Source organism: Coffea eugenioides, chromosome 6, assembly GCF_003713205.1.
Source record: "Coffea eugenioides isolate CCC68of chromosome 6, Ceug_1.0, whole genome shotgun sequence".
Taxonomy (NCBI): domain Eukaryota; kingdom Viridiplantae; phylum Streptophyta; class Magnoliopsida; order Gentianales; family Rubiaceae; genus Coffea; species Coffea eugenioides.
The window spans coordinates 15,123,975-15,149,942 of record NC_040040.1 but is presented as its reverse complement, the minus strand read 5'-3'; the positions used below and the strand labels follow the sequence as shown (position 1 = coordinate 15,149,942).

Here is a 25,968-nt window from a genome sequence, read left to right as displayed (position 1 = left end):
TAATATTCATTTATTATTTATACATTTTTAATAATATACACTTATACATTTAAATATACATTTATATTATGTATTATATATAATATAATACATTTATGCATTTATGTTAATATACATAATATTAATTTTATATTTATACATAATATCAATACATATATACATTTATATTAATTATATAAATACATTTCTACAAAATATTAATATATATTTATAATATATTCATTTATACATTTATAATATTCATTTATAATTTATACATTTATAATAATATACACTTACACATTTATAAATATATTTATATTATGTATTATATATAATATAATACATTTATATATTTTTATATGAATATATAAATATATTTATTTATAAATATCTATAAATGTATTATAAATGCATATTTATATAAAAATATAAAAATTATAATTTATACATTTATACATTTATATAATATTCATTTATAATTTATTCATTTATAATAATATACATCTATACATTTGTAAATATAAATGTATTATAAATGCATAAATGTATATTTATATAAAAATATAAAAATTATAATATTCTAAAAATACTCAAAAATATGTTTCAAAAATACCTCTAAAAATAATCCAAAAAAATCTACAGTAAAAGTTTTTCATATAGTTTTTGAAAAACAACCCCAAAAACAACTAATCCAAACGGACTTGTTTTTCAGATTCAAAATGCTACAGTGGTGTTTTTGAAAAACAAACCCAAAAACAGCTAATCCAAACGGAGCCCTTGTTTTTCAAAAACTGACCAATCAAAATTTCCTTGCATTTCTAAATGGTTTCTTAACTTGCATGATGGTGCGACATATAAAACACAAAGTAGAACTTTCGATCAAACATGGTCCACAAAGCAAACGGTTCTGATGGGGCGACCCCAATGCATCTGGTCCCCTGATCTGATCTGCTGGCGCAATTTCCATCAAATGCTGATGATGGAAGAGGGTAAAAATCCAAGTTGGAAAACAGAAGCAAATTACTTCCACTTTCTCAAAAAATGGTTATGAACAATTGCAAAAGGGTGTATTTCCTGATCTAGGAACTAACCTGAATTGGGAATTTATTCACATTTCCAAGAAACATATCTTCTTTTAGACTTTAGTCCATCAGGGCCAACCTTGCCATAAATTATATAATACATATCTTGAGGAAAAATATCACGGGCAGAACAATGTTCTCTGCCTTTCATTCAAGTATTGTACCAAAAATCAAGTAAAGAAGAACAAGCACATTTTGATACGTAATGGTTCATGTACAAAAGGACCAACCAAACATGTTATACGGTACAGTACAGACAATCTCTGCTAATAATTCCCATAATTGAATGAATTGAATATCTTCTTCTATTTGGGGGCTAAAGTAATCAGCACTCACATGGCGAATGGTACATGCTAATATGCTCTACACTCACTAATAATAATAAGAGATCAAATTCTTGACTTTTTATGATGGTGAACCAATTTCTCCCTGTCATGATATGTGTTGGCCAATTTGTTGTCTTTTACAAGCCGCTAATATTAAGTGTCAAAAATGCCTTTCCACTTAACTTACTTACCACTATTATTATTATTATTTAAGGACTAACAAGAATAAAATTAAATATGACAATAAATTAACTATTGTGTCCAAATTTTCATGGATTATTACTAGTCCAAAGCCTCTGGATTTTTCTCTATAAACACTCAATCGCTTCAAGTTCATGTCTGCATCTAAATACTGAAGTTTGCATTGTAACGATATCCTTGAGAGTTGGAATTCCAACTAAATATTACAAAAAAAGGGTAAGTTAAAATTGGAAACAGATTTTTTGTGATTAACTTTCCCTATTATATCCATAAAAAATGGGAAATTTTGGGGAATTATTTTGGAAGGTAATTGAGTTGATTCAGCAGTCAAAAGCAGCACTTTTTTTTTTTTTTTGGTGGAGGGTTGGATTGAGAGGGGCTGGACAAAGAAAACAACCCAAAATTTTGTACTTGTTATCTAATTAGATAATACAGTGGTATTTGCCATTTGTCTAAAAAATATCTACAATTCTAAAATTATGCTTGCCTAACATAAATTGTAGAGAATTCTAACCGGTAGATATAGCAATGAAAAGTAGTTTTATTTTGTTCTTTTTGCCACATCTTTATTGACTCCCCAAAATTACTTCACCAAAAGGTACTAATTGATGGGATTTATTTTGGAAACATATGCCACTATCTTAAATGCAGAATCAATGCATTGTTCTTATCTGAAATGTGGAAAAAAAATAATAATTGAATCATTTGCCAACAGCCCTTTGATAAATTCCACCAACCAGAAAGACATTTCTTTCAATCCTTTGTCATTTATTAAGCCCACTTCGCACCACTCCATACAGCCGTACAGCACTGTCAATTTTCTCCTCCCAACAAACAGCACCCCATTTCACGGACAAGGTCCCGGACAGTTTTGGTCATTTTTAATTGTGCATAACTTTCTTTGTATATCGTATAACTTTTTTTGCACGCCGCATAATTTTAGAGCAAATTTTTATGGGACCCACATATGACGTGAAAATCGAGTTATAACTTGTAATCTCAACCGCATAAATTTTTGAGGCCAGATCATAGCCATTAACCGTTCAGGGACGGTTCACTGAGTCTCTCGCTTGTTTTAAGGTAGTCTGGCAAATTTCTTTGAGTGTTTGATATTTGTTTCTTGGGATAATTGTAGAAACCTCCCCTGAGGTTTTCGAGATTTGCACTGACCTCCCCTGTGGTTTAAAAAATTACACTGACCTCTCCTGAGGTTACTAATCCTTTGCAAATTTAGTCCAAACTCCCTAAATATTATTTTAGGGAGTGAAATTAGAATTTTGTACCAAATTTGTCCTTTGTACTACATGTCCAATGAATGACAAAATACTACAAATCAATTAACAATTAATAAACTTTAAGGAGTATAGTTTATAGGCAAATAAGTATTACATATTTAAAGTACCGGCTCTTTACGGGTATTTTACTTTCAAACATTTAATTTAATACAAATATTTACGCTCAAATACAGATTTGTATTTACTTTCAAATATTTAATTTTTATTAAATATAAGAACTATCAATCTCTCTTCCGTAAAAATATTAATATAACACTTTTTCAATTTTAGTTACAAACATTTATGTATTTAACATAAATTAAAGGGATAATTGCAGAAATCTCCCCTGAGTTTTCTGACATTTGCACTGACCTCCCCTGTGGTTTGAAAAATTACACTGATCTCCCCTGAGGTTACTAATCCTTTGCAAATTCAGTCCAAACGATTAAAATATTATTTTAGGGAGTGAAATTAGAATTTTGTACCAAATTTGTCCTTTGTACTACATGTCCAATGAATGACAAAATACTACAAATCAATTAACAATTAATAAACTTTAAGGAGTACAGTTTATAGGCAAATAAGTATTACCTATTTAAAGTACCGGCTCTTTACGGGTATTTTACTTTCAAACATTTAATTTAATACAAATATTTACGCTCAAATACAGATTTGTATTTACTTTCAAATATTTAATTTTTATTAAATATAAAAACTACCAATCTCTCTTCCGTAAAAATATTAATATAACACTTTTTCAATTTTAGTTACAAACATTTATCTATTTAATATAAATTAAATGATACAAAATAAAATACCCATAAAGGGCAAATACTTTACTCATGTAATGGATGAAAGCCATAAAGAATTAAAACTTTATGAATCATTTCTTTTTTTAAAAAAAATTAATTTATATTAAATAAATAACCTACCGATTTCCTTTTTGTAAGAATATTACTGTAACACTTTTTAAATTTTACTTACAAACATTGATATATTTATCATAAATTAAATGTTTGAAAGTAAAATATCCATAAAGAGCTGGCACTTTAAATGAATAATGCGTGTTTGCCCATAAAGGGCCGGTAACTATTTAAAGTATCGGTTCTTTACAGGTATTTTACTTTCAAACATTTAATTTAATACAAATATTTACGCTCAAATACAGATTTGTATTTACTTTCAAATATTTAATTTTTGTTAAATACAAAACTTACCAATCTCTCTTCCGTAAAAATATTAATATAATACTTTTTCAATTTTAGTTACGAACATTTATGTATTTAATATAAATTAAATGATTCAGAATAGAATGCACATAAAGAGTAAATACTTTACTTATGTAATGGATGAAAACCATAAAGAATTAATACTTTATGGGCTATTTCTTTTTTTTTAAAAAAATATTTAATTTATATTAAATAAATAACCTACCGATTTCTTTTTTGCAAAAATATTACTGTAACACTTTTTGAATTTTACTTACAAACATTGATATATTTATCATAAATTAAATGTTTGAAAGTAAAATACCCGTAAAGAACCGGTACTTTAAATGAGTAATGCGTGTTTGCCTATAAATTATATTCCTTAAAGTTTATTAATTGTTAATTGATTTATAATACTTTGTCATTCATTGGACATGTAGCACAAAGGACAAATCTGGTACAAAATTTTAATTTCATTATCTAAAACAATATTTTAATCATTTGAACTAAATTTGCAAAGGATTAGTAATCTCAGGGGAGGTCAGTGTAATTTTTTAAACTACAGGGGAGGTCAGTGCAAATGTCAGAAATCTCAGGGGAGGTTTCTGCAATTATCCCTTGTTTCTTTTGGGATAATTGTATGCGTCAGTCTTGATTTTGACTTAAACAAAACCGCTTTTAGTGGTGGTTTTCTGTGTCCCCCTTGTAATTGAGTGAAACTGTAAGCCCAGAAGAAACAAGGGATAATTATAGAAATCTCCCCTGAAATTTTTGACATTTGCACTGACCTCCCCTCTAGGTTTAGAAATTGCATTCATCTCCTCTGAATAGTAACAATTCGTTGCAGAAACCTCCTTGACAGCTTTTGTAGAAGTGAGATAAGAATTTTCTTCCAATTTTGCCCTTACTTGCTTGACAATTATTATTTGTTTGACAATTGCTTAACTAATTATCTAATTAGTTAATAGTTAAACTAATTAACTATTAACTAATTATCTAATTAACTAATTAACTAATTAACTAATTATCTAATTATCTAATTAACTAATTAACTAATTAACTAATTAACTAATTAACTAAAGCTGTTGTCTGTCCGAAACTAACAAACTATTTGCATGTTAAACTAATTAACTAATTAACTGCTTAACTAATTAACTAACTAACTAATTAACAAACTATTTGCATATTAAACTACATGCAGTACGCATTACCTATTTAAAGTATCGGCTCTTTATAGGTATTTTACTTTCAAACATTTAATTTATGATAAAAACATCAATGTTTGTAAGTAAAATTCAAAAAGTGTTACAGTAATATTCTTACAAAAAGGGAGGGGCATAGGGCCATAAATTAAATGTTTGAAAGTAAGAATATTGATATTACTGTAACATTTTTTGAATTTTACTTACAAACATTGATGTTCTTATCATAAATTAAATGTTTGAAAGTAAAATACCCATAAAGAGCCGATACTTTAAATAGATAATGCGTACTGCATATAGTTTAACATGCAAATAGTCTGTTAATTAGTTAGTTAGTTAATTAGTTTAACATGCAAATAGTTTGTTAGTTTCGGATAGACAACAGTTTTAGTTAATTAGTTAATTAGATAATTAGATAAACAGAAATTAGTTAATTAGTTAATTAATTAATTAGATAATTAGTTAGTTAATTAGTTTAATATGCAAATAGTTTGTTAGTTTCGGATAGACAACAACTTTAGTTAATTAGTTAAGCAGTTAATTAGTTTAACATGCAAATAGTTTGTTAGTTTCAGATAGACAACAACTTTAGCTAATTAGATAATTAGTTAATTAGATAAACAAAAATTAGTTAATTAGTTAATTCATTAATTAGATAATTAGGTAGTTAATTAGTTAATTAATTAAGCAGTTAATTAGTTAATTAGTTTAACATGCAAATAGTTTGTTAGTTTCGGATAGACAACAGCTTTAGTTAATTAGTTAATTAGATAAATAGAAATTAGTTAATTAGTTAATTAATTAATTAGATAATTAGTTAATTAGTTAATAGTTAATTAGATAATTAGTTAATAGTTAATTAGTTTAACTATGTAGAAATAGTTTGATTAGTTAATAACTATTAACAATTAGATAATTAGTTATTAATTAATTAAATTATTAGTTATTTAGTTAATTAGTTAAACTATGCAGAAATAGTTAATTTAGTGTAATTTTTATTAACAAATGTTTTGTTGGGTTTGATGAAAGTACTCATCATATTCATTTGGTAAAATTAAATCATGTCAGGGGTACTTTAGTAAATTGACCCACTTTTACCTATTAAATTGCCTCCAACTTTTGATAGGGGAGGTCAGTGCTATTCAAAATTGATAGGGGAGGTCAATGCTATTACTATAAAAGTCAGGGGAGGTTTCTGCAATTATCCCAAGAAACAATGCTCACGTTCGTTCTCTCAAGACCATCCCCCATATACTTACAACTTTTGTTCCCTCTCGCAGGAAAAACAATAAAATCCCATTTTTGTTCTTGATAAAGAGTCTCCAGTCATGTGCTGCTCACTGCACTTTCTGGGGTTATGGGCACAAAAAGACCACCACAAAGTTGAGGCAAAAGTGGTTGCTTCCTTTTGCCCAATGGTAAGATTCCCTTGAAAGCTGAATACCACTTCCTCACTGGAGTTTCTGTTGAGAGGTTGGGGGGTGGCTATGGAATTAATGTTGGTGTTCCAGAAGTCAGAAAAAAAAAAGTGATCTTTCACTGCCCTTTATGCAGCAGAAAGGCTAAAAAAGATTAGTCGTTTGAAGTGACTTTGGGGGTGTTCTGCTGGTGTTTTTTACCATTTTTTCTGTCCCTTGGTTTATGTGGATTTATCTGAGAATCAGCTTAGTGGAGAGTTTTTCAACGACTTAAATGAAGCTCAGAATCTCAGACACCTTAATCTTGCACACAACAGATATTCCAAAGAACAGTTGCTGCACATTGGTATGCTTTCTGGTTTAGAGTATCTGAATTTGTCTGCAAGTAATTTGATTGGCGAAATGCCTGGTGAAATTTCGATGTTGAGTAATCTGCTTGATCTCTCTAGGAACCATCTTAATGGCCATATTCCTCTTTTAAGCATCCAAAAACTCCAAGTACTAGATCTTTCCTATTACAATTTAAGTGGTGACATCCCAATGAAGCTCATAGACAAGCTACCATGGATGGAGAGGTTTAATTTCTCTTACAACAACCTTACCCTTTGTGCATCAGAATTCTCCCCTGAAACCCTCAATTCAGCTTTCATCGGCTCATTGAACAGCTGTCCAATTGCTGCAAATCCTGATCTTTTCAAGAGAAGAACTCAAAAGCATCGGGGCCTCAAGCTTGCCGTGGTGTTAACCATCTCCATGGTCTTTTTGCTTTTGGGATTGCTGTTTTTAGCCTTTGGTTATCGAAGGAAAACCAGAATGTGGGAAGTGAAACAGAATTCTTACAAAGAAGAACAGAATATATCTGGCCGCTTTTCATTCCAGACGGATTCAACCACTTGGGTTGCCGATGTTAAGCAAGCAACATCTGTCCCAGTAGTTATATTTGAAAAGCCTCTGTTGAATTTCACATTTGCAGACCTCTTGTCTGCAACTTCTCATTTTGACCGTGGCACATTGTTGGCTGAAGGTAAGTTTGGACCAGTGTATAGAGGATTCTTGTCTGGTGGGATTCATGTAGCTGTCAAAGTTTTGGTTCATGGATCCACCATGACTGACCAAGAAGCTGCTTGAGAGCTTGAGTATCTTGGTCGAATAAAACATCCCAATCTTGTCCCATTGACTGGATACTGCTTGGCTGGAGAGCAAAGGATTGCTATATATGACTATATGGAGAATGGAAACTTGCAAAATTTGCTTCATGACCTCCCACTTGGGGTTCAAGCTACAGAAGACTGGAGCACAGACACGTGGGAAGAAGATGATAACAATTCCATTCAAAACATTGGCTCCGAAGGATTGTTAACAACTTGGAGATTTAGGTACAAAATTGCACTTGGCACAGCGCGTGCGCTTGCATTTCTCCACCATGGCTGTTCTCCTCCTATTATACATCGAGATGTCAAAGCAAGCAGTGTCTATCTTGATCTGAATTTGGAACCAAGATTATCTGATTTCGGACTAGCTAAAATTTTTGGCAACGGTCTGGAGGATGAGATTGCTCGTGGGTCTGCAGGATATGTGCCACCAGAATTTCTTGACCCACAGATTGGGCCCCCTAAGAATCCAACACCTAAGTCTGATGTCTTTGGATTTGGAGTCATTCTTTTTGAGCTGATCACTGGGAAGAAGCCTGCAGACGATGATTATCCAGATGAAAAGGAAGCAACTTTAGTTAGTTGGGTGAGAGGATTAGTGAGGAAGAATGTAGGGTCAAGAGCTATTGATCCAAAAATCCATGGTACTGGACTAGAGACTCAAATGGTGGAAGCTCTGAAGATTGGATATTTGTGCACTGCTGACCTTCCCTCAAAGCGACCAACTATGCAACAAGTAGTAGGGCTCCTGAAGGATATTGAACCTGTTTCATAGAGATTGAGCCAAAAATTTAGAAAAAATGAAAAGTTCACTTCTTGGCAAATTTACCTATCTGTTAATTTTTGTTATGAGCTCTGTGCTTGCTTCCATTAAGAGGTTGTACAGTAGTATGGATTCCATTGAAATGTTTCCGCGTTTCTTATTGCCTTCTCATTTTAGTGGGAGGAGGACCTAATTTATGTGCACAGGTTTTTCTTTTTGAGTTCAAAATTCTCTTCATACCACCCTCACTTGAAGAACTCGTTTCTCTTCATTTTCTGAGTTAAAAGGCACTAATGCACGTTCTGTTGTACAGTAGCATGGTTTCCATTCTGTTTCTTCACAAACTTTTTGATGATTTGGAAGCATTCTCATAGATGATTGAAGCACAATGGCGGACAATAAATAAGAACTCGCAAGATTATGAATAGAATTGGCAATGTCTCTCATCCTCACTTTTTATGCATTCGTCCTTCTTTCTTCTGTAACAAAGTATTCACTTCTAGATTCTGGTCCCTGGTGCAAGTTAGTAGCGGGCAGCATGACACTTCTGGGAGACATAATCTGCAGCGCACTGCAGTGGACCATTTGGACCATCGTCGTTTACATTTGCAGCCATACATGTAAGACAAGGAATGATAAATTGATACCTTGCTTTCCTTCAAATTTGCTTTGTCCATATGCCAATGCTAGTCCACTGGGTCCTGGATTCGTGCAACTTCGTTTGGCTATTTCTGTAACTTGTTCTGTCTTTTGTGCCTTACCTGTTGCGCAGGGAAATCAGATTTCAATTTCTTTGATATTTCAATTTCTTTGATATCAAAATCTTTGATATTTCAATTTCTCAAGTCATTGCACGCTTTTTGTTGTACTTGCTTACTTTGACGCTACTTGTGCCTTGTGTAACTTTTAAATGGTGAAAATCGAACACAAGTTGAACTGCAGCCAAAGGTTATTCACTCTTCCCTGTCCTTACCTCAGCCAGCCCCTCTCCCTGAAGAAGTAAAAGAAGAAAAAAAAAAAAGAATGCTCAGGCAAAATGAAGAACATATCAACATAAACCTTAATTAATGGCTCCGGATCTTCCATACTCGACATCTATATCAAGCAAATCATGATTAACTAGCTTCAAATACTATGTTCCTCCTCCATACTTGCTACATGCTATACACTAAGCCAACAAATGTTTGCTTTCCAAGTTTGCAGCCCAACATGGTTAAAAGGCTATGTTCTTGATTTCAAATGGTTTATTCTAATTTGCTCGGTTAATCATAGAAGTATGTACTAATTAATAAGTATGTACTAATTAATAGGGTAAAATACCAAAAACTCTCTGCGGTTTGACAAATATTTAATTTAATTCCCTCTGATTTGAAAACCTACACTATAATTCCCTGTGATTTTGACTTTTGACTAAATTGAAAATTAGACAGAAAACATCAAATTTAATGGTTGTGTGTGAAATGTCAATACTACCCCTACTATACGTGAGATGTTTTCCATTCAATTTTCAATTTAGTCGAAATCGTAAGGAGTCATAGTGTAATTTTTCAAATCAGAGAGGGTTAAATTGAACATTCAACAAACCATAGGGAGTTCATTTATATAAGGGCAATGTTGGCATTTTACGTATAACCGTTAGATTAGATACTTTCTGTCCAATTTCAATTTAGTTGAAACCACATGGAGTTATAGTGTGGGTTTTCAAACTAGAGGGAGTTAAATTGAACATTTAGCAAACTACAAGGAATTTTTGGGTATTTTACCCTAACTAATATATAATCTCGAAAGAGGTTCTTCTTGTGACCAATGATGTACTCTGGCCAGAACTCCCCTCGCTATAAATATAATGTGATCATAAAGTGCATGCATGGCAGATGGGCTAGTGGTTAAGCTCATGTTGACTACATTTTTTGAATAGAGTTCCACTGGTTTGGCTGTTGATCTAGCATGTCGGATGCTTCTTTGCTCAGTCAGTCTTACTGGCACGCATTCTATATTCAATTCTGTACAAGTTAAGGGAGGGAGCTTCAAGGTTCAAAGCCTGCCTGCACAATTGCAGGCTCTAGTAAATTACACATTTAGGCAGTCGTGGAAGACATAGTGTAAATTTGCAATGTTGTAAGAAACAAGAATTAGCATAGTTGATGATACGTTACTTTTACCCCTTTTTTCAGTCACCAATGATGCAAGAATTACTTGTGTTTTGGGAAAATCATTGCTCAGCTGGTCGAATGATGAAAAGTAGAAAGAAAAAAAAAAGTGCCAAAAAAGTTATCTAATCCACAAAATACAACTAAAATCCTGAAGGCAAAAGTGCAAAGTTGGGCTTTTCTTCAACAACAATTTTTCAAGTACAGTAAACGGTTGCCCCCTCCAAGTTTCACTGAAGTGAAGTAGTTGTCTTGCAAATGTGAATGAATTATGGTGCATCAGGTGGATGATGGAATGATGACTAACTGCGGCAATCATTTTGTCCAGGGGTGCATAGGAGTGTGGCACACTTATAATAAACTCACTTAAGAAGTAGATATTACCCTTGCGGAAGAATCGAATTATATAATGTTGTTTGGAAAGCCATTTTCCATCAAAAGAAAAAATTTCTACGTTTGCGTGAATATATTTTTCAATCACCATTTTATCTCACATATATCAAATCGCTACAATACATTTTTTATAAAAACTCCAGAAAATTGCAATCGAAACTCCTCAACCGAAATTTCTAAGTTAATATTGTTGTCATTTGTTTAAGGAAGAAAAGGAAAGAAAGAAAAAAGACTAACAATTGGAATTCTATTCTGTTGGAATAAATGCTAGACAACTTCAAAGGAATTAGTGGTAGTTCACTGCGTAGAAAACTAGCCTTCTTAAATAGTAATTGGTTAGAGGGGTTCAAACTTCTCCTTCAACAAACTATACAACTGAATAAAAATTAATTGGTTATTTTCACTGGCATAAATTTAGTTTTGATAAAGCAAATAAAATTTGTTAATCTTATATATACTGACGGTGCATACACTATCACGATTAGATATACGACACATATGTACAAATTCAAATTTGGATTATGTATCATGCATCTAATGGTGAAAGCGTATACACTATCAGTGTATAGAAAATTAATCCATAAAATTTTCTTGTCACATTATTTCTCCTAATTTCATCACAAATCTTTCGGTTCGACTGGGATGTATTCTCGCAGCAGCAAAGAGGGAACGTGATTTCAAAGCCCACGAATAGGTCCAAACAAATTGTATTTGGCCCAGACAGAAAAGAAATTTAAAAAAAATTGATAATGGATGGCCTTGGGTAGATGAGGAATGGTCACTCGAGTCCAATATTTAGAAAGGGTTTCCTCGAGCGAAAACTTTTCGAAACTCAAAACTCTAGAAAATAAAAATTCGAGCAGTTGCTTGCCTGGTTTTGTCTAGGCCCTGTATCATAAAATTGTTCAAAACTCCCTTACATTTCGCTAAATAAGTTTATTCATCCTCACCTGATAATAGATTGAGCAAGTTCTATTAAACAAAAAAGAAACAAAGGGTTGATAAGATGGTGACCAAGATCCATTAATCCCTTCTAGTGATTTCAATAGAATTGTAAACGAATCGAATTGAACTTTTAAATTGTCAAATTTGATTCAAACTTTTGGGTATGAATCCAAATTCAAATTTGAATTTTATACGAGTTTAAAATTTAAAATTTTGTTTGATGCAAAGGCATGATGTACTATTTAAATTTTTATATGCATTTAACATCTATAAAATAAAATAACAAATGCATAATTAATGAGCGAAATATGTACAAATTTGAATTACATTCGACGCCTTAATCGAATTCTAGTTTGAACTTGAATCGAACCAGAACATTTGTTTAGGACTTTGATTTATTTACTCGCTAAAAGCACAGTCTACTTTACTAAGCACAACCCTATATCTTATGAACTTTCGTAAAATAACAAATTCTCTAACCATATTTTTTCTCTTTTCCATATATTCCTCTTGAATACATGTTTTTCAATAAAACATCATGTAGTAGCATATTTCAAAAAATTCTCCAAAAATTTACAATCCAAATGAGACTCTCCATAAAGGTAATTAAATTCTCTGCAACTATGATAGTAATTACAGAGTACATTAGATGGTTAAAAACAGCAACTATGATAGTAAGTGAAGAGTACACTAGATGTTTAGAAATAGACGAAATTATAACTAGATGGATGAAAATAAATGCAAATTTATGTATAAGTAGAGCTGGCAATTTGTCCCAAGTCCCAATGGGCTACCCATGCCCAAAGGAACTTTGGGCGGGATGGGTATTATAATTTGGTATTGGGTTTAAGTTGGGACACATCCCAACTATACCCATTAATGAATGGGAAAGGATGGGAAATACTTGGGTACCCATTGGGCTCAAATGGCAAGGGCTCCGTTTGGATTAGCTGTTTTTGGTAGGTGTTTTTGAAATATTTTATTGTAGCAGTGTATATGAAAAATTTTTACTATAAAATTTTTTTGAAATATTTGATATATTAATATGGATGGGATGTTTCTTGAGTTATTGTATATTACTGTAACATTGTATTTGAAAAACTTATTTTTTGAAAAAAAAGTCAATCCAAACGGAATCTTAGATTCAAAAATTATCTTTAACAATTTTTATAGTCATACCAGCGAATATAATCTAGTAGTCTTCCTAGTCATTATCCACAAGAATTTCCAGCATTTCAGTTAGTTTAGACCTGTCATCCTTGGACAATGATAAGGATAAATATTCAACATCCTAAGGATCTTGGCCATCTTGATATATGTTGGAATATGGCTGTATATCTATCTTTTCCTTTATTTTTTAATCCAATTTTTGGTGGGAATCTTGAGTATAAAGCACTTGCATGTTTATTTAATAAAACTAAAAGAAATTTAATAAATCAAAAATATTAAAATTATATTAAAAAAAATTGAATTAAAGGAAAAAAATATATGTAGAAAATGGATTTGGGTATTGGGCGGGATCAATCTAAACCCATCCCAAAATGATCCCGCCCAAATTAGTCCCAAAACACATATGGGTAAGGTTGGGCCCAAACCCATATGACTCGGTTCCATCTCAAACCCAAGCAAATCCCGCCCATCCCGCCCATTTTGCCACCTCTACGTATAAGGAAATATATGTGCTTTTACACATTAATCTTTTCGCGTATGATTTAATATTTATAATTATATTTTGTTTATTGAATTTGGTGATAATGTGGGAGAGATTATAAGTACGAAGTTTCAGATTGAAAATCTTCAACCCACTTATACATCCATACATATATATATATATTTTGTTGGAACTACTTCATAAGCTGCGAGGCAATTGCAGAAGCCTAAGGGTTTCCAAGTTGAGTGAGTCCAGGTAAATCATTTTTTGAGTTATTATCTGCACCGTCCAACGAGGATAAGACTCAAAGATGGCGGTTAACGCCGACTGAAGTAGCACTCCATCGGTCCAAGTCCAACTAGGCATGGAAAAAAGCTGGTCGGCTGGCTCAGGCGTACGTGCCAGACATTCTGCTATCCAGCTGGTAATTCCAAAATGTTGATGATTTGAGCTCCATTTTTTGTGGCGCGTGGTTAACGAGTGCTCTGTCGTTAAGAGAGGCTTAACTGTTAATTCTCTCTCTCTCTCTCTTTTTTATAAAAGTAATACTCCCTCCGTCCCATTTTGATAGTCCTATTTTTTTTTCACATAATTTAAGAAAAAATAGTTAACTTTATTGGAAAAGTAAATTTAGATTGCTATTTTTCTAAAATACCCTCACATTAAATATGGTACAACTTTATGGGAACTTGAATTGATGGTAAAAAAAAAATTAACTCTCATTAAATGGAGTAGGTTTATAGTAACAACTACTTACATTGAATAAGGGTATTTTAGGAAAATTAAAATACAACTACATTCTTTAATTGGAAAATGGACTACAATTTACGACAGATGAAAAAGGAATACAGGACTATCAAAGTGGGACGAAGGGAGTACTTACTTAAGATAGTGTTTAAATAATATAATGGTGTGCAAAAAAAAGAACAAACGCCCTCTAAAAAAATGAAAGAATGTAAGATCTATTCACAAAGTTTTAATGAGCACAAATAGTCATAAGAGTTGACATATAAAAAGTGATTAAAAATCATGATATGTCTAAATCACATATATATAAATGAGAATCTCTAAAATAAAATAAGGTGAGATATCACTTAATTTGTGTCTATCATATAGTAAATTGAATGTTGTTTAGAGTAAAATTTTCTTAGCCATAAATTGTCCCTCTATGCATTTAAGTAGCCACTTTTTTTTTTCTTGTGACCCAGTCACTAATAAGAACTGTTATAATACTAATGTTTATAAAAAAGTGCACGAGTTGTAAATTTTCCAGGGAGGCAAGGAATCCTTTATAGAATGTACAGTTGTAATTGAGAGAGCAGAATAAACAATAAAAAGCAAGAGATCAAGTGTAAGGGCTTCCCACCACATATAAGTCTTTAGGATTTGGTGGGATGGGAGGTTTTTTTTTTTTTTTTTCTGTCAATCGGTACTTGTATACCCTCCTTTTATTTTAGCCTACACTAAAATGGAGGGCTCAACTAGGTCATGATGGGACGAAAAATCAAGAGTTCAAGTCTTGCCTCTCATTACTTGTCATTATAGTGATTTGCCATTTTAACTGACTTAAATTCATACAGATGCGTAGTGCACCCGTCTGATTTGATAATGGCTCAGTTTCCATGAATACTCCAATAGTTAGTTCTCCAATAAGTCTAGTTAAATCCAACTCTTTTGAATAGGCTAGAATAGGTGTAGGGCAGACAATTGACCATTGGGGATTGATAAAATAAAGTGTAGGGGCTTCGCGGTCGTGCACCCAAAGGTGGAATAATTCCTGAATTTGGCTGTCTTTATCTGATGGCATCTTGCTCCTCCACGGCTACCAATAAGAAATTCTATAAGGTTGGCCTAGCTTGACTAACAATATAGATGATAAGTTAATCTTTATTGTTTCATTGAAAATTCCAAAATTTCTGGCTTCACACACCAAAATTAAAAAGTTCCCACAGTACCTGAATACCCTTTCCAAAGAGTAAAAATGATACCCAACTTTTTTTTAATGAGAAAAAATTTAGATGGACTTAATTTCGATCATCTCCATAGATTAAAACATACTTTCAATATCATAGATTCTTTATCTGAGATCGTATAAATTATTTATCGACACAATTTTCACATCAATAATAGGATTCGAATGCAGTCATGCACGGCCTTTTTACGAGAAAGTGATCCATTCCTATCAATTAAATCAATTAGTATTTGTTGATATCCTCCCTTTCCTCTTTGTGACGGTGCGGTGCATTATTGAATCTTTGTTGATGTTATTACAAGACAAATTCCGGAGATGATTCACAAGATAATTTGAGCCTTGATATTAATGTAACATATTGTTCTCAGTTTGACTTTGCAATAGAACACCATAGGTCCATTGTAAGAAGATATTAGTAATATAACTGCCACCATGGCTCGAGTTTGAGACTTTTGAACTCATGCTAGAAATTATCATCAAGATTCCTTTATCAACCACACTGTTTATTGATATTTCAGTGATAGCTGCTTGTTAAAGGGGAGTGCACTATAGATATCACCATCCAATACCTGGGCCGTAAAATAATCATTGACTTTAACCCATTTTTTTCGATAATTTATATGTTTTTTTTATCAGCTTTAAGCCATGAAAATAACTATATATCTCTTTTATCTTGATTATTTTTCTTTTTTTTTTCTCTCTTCTTTTTCTTTCATTTCCTTCTTTATTTCCTATGTCTCTTACGTTGAGAGCCAATTTAAGGGATTAAAATGCCAATAAAAAGGCTTCAGGAGATAAACTGCAAATCGGTGTAGAATTAAAGAGGGTTTAGTACATTTAACCTAATAAATAAAAACCTCGTGATTGCTTATCCAATGACTATTTATCACTCGATTAGTAGACAGCACCATCAGCTTAAATTACGTATCCTATCCTAACTTCTAAGACTCCAAATCCAAATCCATAATTATCAAATAGAAACAAAATTGAACTCGAAGAATTTAGGACTTCCCAATAGGGAAGAAAAATGGAAAAACCAGAGATTTACAAATTAGGGATTTTTTTTAAGGGATAATTTCAGAAACCTCCTATGAGGTTTGTTATAATATCACTCAACTCTCCTGAAGTTTTTAAAATCTCACTTACCTCATTTGTCAATTTGACAAGACTAAATATTTCTATCAAATGTCACAAATTGACAACATTATCTTTGCTCTTAATAACTATTTAACCAAAAATCCAAAACACAATAAAATTTTAAAACCAAAAAATGTAAATTAAAAAAATAAATTACTAGCTAATAATGGTTCATCTTTCTTTACATTGGGATCGTGGCAGGTTAGCAAAGGACGTGGATAAATTAAATCTAATCAAGATCAAACACTTAGGTGGATTTTGGTGAGTAATTAATACTTAAAAAAATTTCGTGCACAGTTAAGTTACAATTAAGGAATTCAAGATATTTTTTTGGGAAAATATGTTTTAATTCATAGTGTAGTTTAAGTTGTATTGAAAACTAAAATATTCTCTTTATACATGTGAATTTTTCAAGATATAAATTTTGCTTTTGTTCCAATACAACTAAAATAAATAGTTTATGTCAAGATATTTACATCTTATAAAAATTTAATCTTATTTTATTTTTTATTCTTGTTATAAATTTCATAAGTAGGATAACATAAGGATAGTATTGGAACAAAAATTTTATCTTTCTTGTATTTCTTCCAAAGGGGTTAAAAACTTAAAATAGTATAAGAAATGTCAATTCAAGAGAGGTAAGTGAGATTTTAAAAACTTCAAAAGAGTTGAGTGATATTATAAGAAATCTCAGGAGAGGCTTTTTAAATTATCCTTATTCTTAAAATCTGAGGGGGTATTAAGTGATATTAAGAAAGACCCGAGGGAAGGTTTCTAATATTGTCCCTTATATAAAACTTGGAAAACCAATTACTTTATTTTAGATATTAGTAAAAATCAACTTTTTTCAGAATAAAAAAAAAGAGAAAGAGATAAAGACAAGTAATATAGGGATTTCGTGTACCCCTAGAGCAGGAAAAGTTTAATTGCCTTCCGAAAAAGACAAAAAAAAATTTTTAAAAAAAAGAAAAAGGTGCGAAAATGGATTCCCTAACCATTTTTTTTTTTCCATATTGTAGTCAGCCTTTGTGAGTCACATTTTCGCCCCTTGCCTCATATCTTCCTCCTTAGGCTTTGGAGAGAGACAACAAAAGAGAGAAAAAAGAGACTGTTCGACACAGAGAGAAAGAGAGAAGATGTCGGACGACGAGCACCACTTCGAGTCCAAGGCCGACGCCGGAGCCTCCAAGACCTTCCCCCAGCAAGCTGGTACCATTCGTAAGAATGGCTACATCGTCATCAAGGCCAGGCCTTGCAAGGTCTAATTGCATCCTCTTTACTTTTTCTTATTGGAATTCCATATCTAGATTGGATTTTTTGCTGTATTCATGGGTTTTCCCAAGTTTGTCGTGTTGAATTTGAACTGGGTTTTTGTTCTTATGCCCGGATCTTGATGGGTTTTTACCCTATCAAATCCTACCATCGATTATGTTATTTATTTTCGTGTGTGTCTTTCTGTGTGTGGATACGAGGAAATATGTTGGCAACAAGTAAAACTTCGTGTATATGTTATTTGTTGAAAATTCCGTTTTGATGCTACCAGATCCAGTTGGCCATCTTTTCGTTATTATTAATTAAAAGAACATCACAATTAGTAGCTTGGCCTCTTTTCAAATTTTGAACCGAAAGGGTGCCCTGATATTATAAATTATACACTTAGAAATACGTGATCATGAATTTGTTAATTAGTGCTGATTGGACATCATTAAACTGGGCTTTTCATTCTTTTGCAGTTCAGGTCTTCAATTTGTATTTATTGATACTTATGTTTTAGTTTACTTTTTTTTTTGGGTCAGTGACACATTAATTGGTTTTAATTCATCCACTGGTCTATGGTGCAATCTGAGAAGCCAATAAAGTAGTTGAAATATCTGTAATAACAGAAGTTCAGAAGCACCAAGAAACTTCGTTGGTCCTAAGTGTCTGTTAATTAGTTGGTTGTAACTTTTCATAGCCAAGAATGTTGTGAGGCCCTTTCATTTGCTTTTGAAATTGCTTTTAGGCATCATAAGCTGAATTTGAAAAGCTGACTACCATAAAGAGCTCTTGTGGGTGCTTTTTATAAGCTGTTTTGGCTTTTCAATGTTTTAAACAGCTTTCGAAAATGTTGATATGGACATCATTCCTTAGCCTTATTGAGACTATGATACACTTAACACAGCAGTTCAGCAAAACAGGTCATTCCAAATATCAGGGTTTGACCTTTTTTTTTTATTTTTGTGTTTGTGCTGCTATACGGTGTTCTTAGGTTAAGTGATGCTGTCTTCTGTATCTGTTTTATTATATGGTGTATGTCGGAAGTGCTCAAATTGGAAAACCGGTTAATCTTATCTGATTAGATCTAGTGTCTTGCTTTGGCTTGTTCACTTGTGTATGTCTCTGAGGGCCTCTTCTTGGTTGCTTGATCAGCTTATTGTGGCTATCTTGGAGCTAAAAGCTGTTTGGAGCTATTCCCCATTGCATTTGACTTAAGCAATAAATATGTAATTTGTTAGCACTCCTCTCTACTCTTGATACAATTTAATGTGAAATCATGTATTCCTTGTAACATTGTATAGTTGTTCTACCGATCTAATCTGGTCTTTCCACATCATCCTGTCATTTTATTAGAAACCTGGGTTCAAGAGTAGAGTTAAGGGGCTAGGAGAATATTTGTTTCTTTTCTCGTGCATCATTATTTGTCCTTTTACCTGTTTTGTTTTGTTAACAGGTTGTTGAAGTCTCCACTTCAAAAACCGGGAAGCATGGACATGCAAAGTGCCACTTTGTGGGAATTGATATTTTCAGCGGCAAGAAGCTTGAAGATATTGTTCCGTCATCCCACAACTGTGATGTAATGAAATTGATTTATTTTTTCTTTCTATCACTTTATTCTGATGCATGCGTGACAAGCGACTTGTTGAACGTGAAGGTTTTAATTTTTCTCCTCGTGACATGTTTCAGGTGCCCCATGTTAATCGTAGTGATTATCAGCTCATTGACATCTCTGAAGATGGTTTTGTAAGACATTTATCTTTTACCGCTGAACACTGAATTATACTGATTTTGTTTGAATGAAATGTTAGCAGCTAATGACATAAGTAGCAAAACATGACAATACTTCAATATGGGTGATCGTCTCATCTTGAAATCCTGTGGTTTCTTTGGTCATCATCCATCTGATAAACAGCACTTGTTGAGACTAAAGCACATGATATCTTCAGTTTTTTCAGTTCTAAATTTCTTTTATTCAATGATGTGAATTTCCCTGTTTCCCTACTAATAGTTAGCAATGGGTGTTTAAAATTGTCATCTGTTGGTAGAAAAATTTATAACATAAGCGAGGAGATTTGAAATTCAAGGTAATATTAAGCATTGAAATTTTGCAAAATCTAGAATACTGATCTCTGTTTTTAAGTTTATTTTACTAAAGCTGCTGCTCAGTTTTAGAGGAAACTTAACTTGAACTGTTTCAATGAAAGTCAAAGGAAAATATTTAGTGGAAAATTCTCTTTATCGCATCTTCTGATATCTATTATTGCTTTAGACACTACTGCCCTGTGGGTTTTTGCTTGTTTAACTGGACAAGTTGGTTTCATGTTATATTGAGCATTGAAGTTGACATCGTGATTTGCGTGGCTTTGTTGCCAATAGCCATTCTATCTTCCCAGTTTCTGTTAAAAACTGTAACTGAATATTTTGTTTTGCAGGTGTCTCTTCTCACTGAAAGTGGAGGTACTAAAGATGACCTGAGGCTTCCTACCGACGATACTCTGCTTGCACAGGTAAGTAGCGTACAGTATTATGTACATTTTTTTTAGTTTCATTCATTTTGGAATGGTTAAGAGTAATGTGGTTTCCATTATATGCAGATTAAAGGTGGGTTTGAGGAAGGAAAAGATCTTGTTGTCAGTGTCATGTCTGCAATGGGGGAGGAGCAAATCTGTGCTGTGAAGGACATTGGCAAAAATTAATAAGTGCTATAGCATACCCAGTAGCTGTAGCAAAGGCAACTATGTGTTTAACAGGGAATCTATATACTCTCTGAATGCTCTTTAGAACTACAACTGTTTAGATGGTCTTGGAAGTGTTTTATTTGAACTTTTCTTGGACTTGTAACAGACATAAAAGATGCAAAACGGCTGCCTTGATCCTTCTAGGGAGGAAACTTTAACTTTCATCATAGCTTTTATATCTATATACATGGTACCATCTGCTGGTTTGCCTTAATATAGTTTCAAGATTTTGCGAGCCTGCTCTATTGTGCTGCTCTTTCTTCAGCGGCCACCAATCCTCTGACAAGAAATATCTGTTTTGTTCCAAGATCTGGCTGGTTTGTATTCCACTTTCGGCCTAACATCTCCTCAGCTCAACTATGATAATAAGAAAATGAGATATGGTCCGTGACCGGTCATTGTTCTTGTGATTTGCTGAGATGCAGATGTGCGGTGCCTGCTCGAGTACCTTGCTTTTATTCACTTGGTGAAGCTTCTAGTATTGCAATTTTCCTCGGGTTTTCTTCTGTGTTTCGTTTTTAACTCTCTTCGTGCTTTCTGGGTCGGTCACTCTTTTATAATTTCCCGTGTCCGCTAAACGCGATCGATCAGATGCAAGCAAACGCCAGTGTGAAATGCGTTAACCAGCAAAATCACTCAGGAGATCCTCTTTATTTCTTCCTCCTCGTACATTTGGACCATTTCCTATAATAGTTGCTGATTGAGGTAGGTTTGGTTGGCATTGGTACAGTCGGATTGGTGTGATTGTATTTCTTTCAGATTCCGTGAATAATTGTATTCGTCTGTCGAATTGGTGTGCGTGTAAAAGTATAACAACAGCACCAAAGTCACAATTGCACTTGCCCCAAACCTTAAAATGAAGACAGCCTGACATCTCCGCTAGATAAAGCTGTTCGAGCTCTATGAGCAGGAGTTCAAGTTCCAAAAAAATTACCAGCTCCTTGAGACATTGATGTTGAATGGGAATGAAAAGGGTTAAGAGGCAACTGCATATAAGCCGAATTTAGCATACTTTTAAGAAACTGAAGCTCATCGTTGGCGTTTCAATGGTAAAAACGATTATAAGGTATAGTTTTATACATTACGAGTTCCCAGTACTAGTAAGGTAATCCTAGAGCTGAATCTTCTCAAGGAAATGGATCATGCTATAATTGCTTGGCACAAAGTATTCGGATCTATGTGCAAAACTTGGCAATCGATCATGATGGTTCTTTACTGGCAGGACGATTCCCGTAAATGTAGCAAGCAAATCCCCAGAAGGTAATAATCAGAGACAGAATCTTGAAGCCGCTCATGGGGTCCTTCAACAATATAACTGCTGCAATGCTTGTGAGTGGCACTCTTATTGAGTTCAGAACTCCAGCAAACACAGTGGAGGCCAGAAATAAAATAGCAGTGCTTCCCAGAATCCCCAACTGAAAAGTGATTACACCCCAAGTAAGAACCAAGTAATAAGCACTTTTACCACCCTTGAATCTTCGTGCCTCAGATGCCATTGCTGGGAAGTCTTTGTTCGCAATGCAACCAATTGTAGTGAAGATGAAACCGAATAGGGAAACCATCACTTGTTGCTCTAAAACAACATGGAATGATCTTCTCCCTAGAAGTTTTATGAAAACCAACTCCGACAGTGCAAAAATAAGCCCATGAAGAGCAGATCCCAGAATGTCCCACACGTATCCCATAATGTACTGAGAATCAGTGATATATCCGTACCTGTCCGAATCTGAATCCAGCGCAATGATGACCATTCCAGCAGTAATGATCACTATGGCATTTATGATTGAAGCATTCATTTTGTTTTTCACAAGCAAATACCCGAAGAGTGAAGAAAACACCAGGACTGTTGAAGCCAATAGGGATGCGGTTGATGCAGGCAGATAGGCATAGGCATATGCATACATAAGATTGTCAGCACCAGTCAAGAAGCCCAGCACAATATAAGACACAACAAGTTTTAAATTTAAAGGAGTAGGATAGACTCCTAAAATGAAGTAGGTAGGAATTAAGATTAGTGCTGGAATAGGCCACCCTGCAACAGCCACCCACGAAATTAGCCATTTGCTCTTGCCTCCATTGGAAAAATAAAGACGGGAAAGGAGACTAGAAGCAGGGAAGGCCACAAGCATAGCAGCACTACTCAAAACCAGTAGAATCCAATGTGAGATCGGTTTGCTTCTGTATGCTTCCCAAGCCATGGCTTTGTATGCAGAAATTCTGTCCCTTAAGGATTTTGGCAGTGTTTTTGGAGGCGACTCTTCCATTCCTTCCCCTAGAAAGGATCAATTTGCTTGATCAGTAATGTCCCATAATCATGTCACATAAGCAGATATTTCTAAAGAATGAAGCGACATGTTAAAACAAGGGCAGGATCAGATTCAATAAGAAAAAAGGGAAATGAAAGGAATCAAATTATGGCACACATTGAACACTGAAGGCAAATTAATAATGATTCCGAGTATTATCTTCACTGAGAATGATAAGCCATAGTATGATGCCTTAATCACTGCTTCAGGGCCACAAAAGCTAAATTGCCTCAAATACTACTGATAGCACTTTAAAGTTCTCTTCTTGGGTTGAGAGGATCGGAATTCAAATTTTTCTGGATTTTCAAGAATGACTTTTACATGTAAGCAGAGGTGCGGCAGTGGAGTGCAACAGTATTCAAGCTGACAGATGATAAAAAAAAATCAATTAAAAATCATTGAGCCTGTTGTAGTTGTAAAATCAAGCAACCTGAGAGACAATGAAATAGTGTAACTTATTACAGAATTTGGAAGCTTAAGGAAACAGTAGAGACTAATTACCGCTCCCTTTTCAGAATTACCTCTCATGACCACTGAATGAAGAACAAACCTTCAAGAAATGGTAGTTCTCCTTTTTATTCGATATTTTCTTGCTTTATCCTTTTCTGCTTTGCACTTATGCATTATTGAGGCCCAAAAACTATAAAGAAGAGTATGTGGAATTCCAAATTGGATAGACATAATAAAGGCACAAATTGACTAAACATGAAAAGGCATGAGTCGTTAGTCAACAATCAATTCATTTTCGCGTTTTATGGGCAATTACGTTATCAAAACGTTGTTTACCATCTTAGACTTCTATCCCTCAGGTTTAAGAAACAACAGCCTGATCCGCTAACCAATGTCCACCAAATGTTAATTCCATCTCGCTAAGTACATGCATTTCAACAAACATCAGCGCCTGTAATACCACCTCCTAGGCTCCCATACAACCCATGAAAACCTAATATGCTGACTGATCCCAATCCCATTGGTGTTTTTTTTTTTTAAGTGAAGTCTAAATAGTTAACTGAGTCAAAGTTAAAAGATACAACAATCTGAAAAAGTTTCAACTTTTCACGATAATCAAGTCAAAATCCAATTACTATCATAGTGTCTCTGTTTCTAGAGAAAAGCTTTTAATTTCAAGATTAAGTCAACATCCAGCTCTTGAATAATCTTCTACAACCCTTAAAAGTATCTTTGTAAATTGAGCATTAGAACACAACCGACAAACCAGAATCCACACAATACACCACAAAATACACACTCAAACACCCTTCATCAACTTTTTGTTCAAGGAAAGAACACATAACATGTATCAATCACAATAAAATACCAAGTTTGTATGCGTTGAATTGAGCTAACCTGGAACAAGAAGTGGCTGCTGCATGAACCCAACTTTTCTGCAATGTATTTTTCAAGAATTAAAAGGTGAGAATTTTGGGCAAGACCTCCGGGCGTATACCAGACTACCAGTTAATACAACTAGTTCATTTGGTACGACTTAAGACATCTTACTTTGAAAGAGGAAGGATGCATAATAGTAGAAGTTTCCCTGTAAAAGGACGAGACTTAACAAACAACGAGGGGCCGGGCATCATTTTACAAGGACAATGATTCGCGATAATTGTCTAAGCGCTGCGAGCTAGTTGACCTGACGTTTGTGGCGCCCGGCGTACCACGAGAACTTATAACAAAACCAACAAATGATGGTAAAACCTCGCCTTCGGGAAGCTCGAGTCTGAAAAGTAGTCCGTGGCCCATTCTAATCAAGGGTTGTCGACGAATCAGCTTTTAAAAAGGGCAAATAACCAGATTCAACCCTCACATTTTACAAAAAAAAATATTTTTTTTAATTCCTCACTTTTAAAACGAAATAAATTCATTTTTAATATTTAAAAATTGAACCTATTGCATTCTGAAATCAACTTTCAATATGAATTGAATCACCTAACAATCCAATTACAAATTTCAGGAGTATAATTGGAAGATCACTTGGTTAATTCAACTTGATATTCATGTGACATTTAATTAATCCAAAAAGGAAAAATAAAAAATTATAACATAAAAAAGAAGGATCAATCTTTCTTGTATTATCATTATATACACTGACAGGTCTAAATACCTGTTACATCTTTTTAATTTTAATTTAAATACCAAACTTTGTATGTATGGTATACACTTAGACTCACAAGTGTATATATTAATGGTGTATAAAAAGATTTATCCAAAAAAGAAACCCTACTATTCTAAGAAAAAAATGGCCTTTTATGTTATAATTTTTCAATTTTTTCCTTTTTTAGTTCAATAAATGTAATGTGAATGTGATCAAGTTGATCGAGTGATTTATCAATTTTATCTTTGAAATTTATTACTGAGTTATTAGATGGTTTGATTCAGATTGAAAGTTGGGTTCAGGAATGTAATAGTTTCAAATTTTAAATGTCATGGACAAATTTGCTTCGTTTTAAAAGTGAGAAATGCAAAGAATATTTTTTGCGAAATATGAAGGAGGAAACATGTCATTTTCTCTTTTAAAAAATACTTTGCCTTCGAATTTGAGAAGTTCGACCTCAAATTCGAATAAAAAGTAAAATTCGATTGAAATGTTGAATCGAATTCAAAATTTGTATAGATTCGACTCCTTAAGGCTTAATAATGCTAAAATAAATTTAATATTTTATATAAGATTATACATTTATTATTGGATTTCATTATATATATTATTGGTAAAGTAATTTTAGAAATTAAAATATAATTTTGAGTTCTGGAATCGGAGCTTATCGAGTATTAGATTCAATCCAACTCAATCTTAATTTTTAATCTCGTA

General features: G+C 33.2%; 2 protein-coding genes and 1 pseudogene across 2 annotated transcripts; 2 read left to right on the top strand and 1 right to left on the bottom strand.

Annotated features, from left to right (window-relative positions):
• Positions 1-6,873: 6,873 nt before the first annotated feature.
• LOC113773666 lies at positions 6,874-8,869 on the top strand (annotated as a pseudogene).
• Positions 8,870-17,887: 9,018 nt separating this feature from the next.
• On the top strand, positions 17,888-21,085 carry LOC113774636 (eukaryotic translation initiation factor 5A-4). Its single transcript, XM_027319213.1, has 5 exons — positions 17,888-18,114; positions 19,566-19,688; positions 19,799-19,855; positions 20,545-20,619; positions 20,707-21,085. The coding sequence occupies exons 1-5, from the start codon at positions 17,992-17,994 to the stop codon at positions 20,806-20,808; spliced, it is 480 nt and encodes a 159-aa protein (XP_027175014.1). The 5' UTR covers positions 17,888-17,991; the 3' UTR covers positions 20,809-21,085.
• A 752-nt stretch (positions 21,086-21,837) lies between these two features.
• On the bottom strand, positions 21,838-24,738 carry LOC113774634 (probable purine permease 5). Its single transcript, XM_027319212.1, has 2 exons — positions 24,504-24,738; positions 21,838-23,122 (listed from the first exon to the last, which is right to left on the bottom strand). Exons 1-2 carry the CDS (start codon positions 24,526-24,528, stop codon positions 22,050-22,052), a joined length of 1,098 nt encoding a protein of 365 aa, XP_027175013.1. The 5' UTR covers positions 24,529-24,738; the 3' UTR covers positions 21,838-22,049.
• Between the last annotated feature and the right edge of the window lie 1,230 nt (positions 24,739-25,968).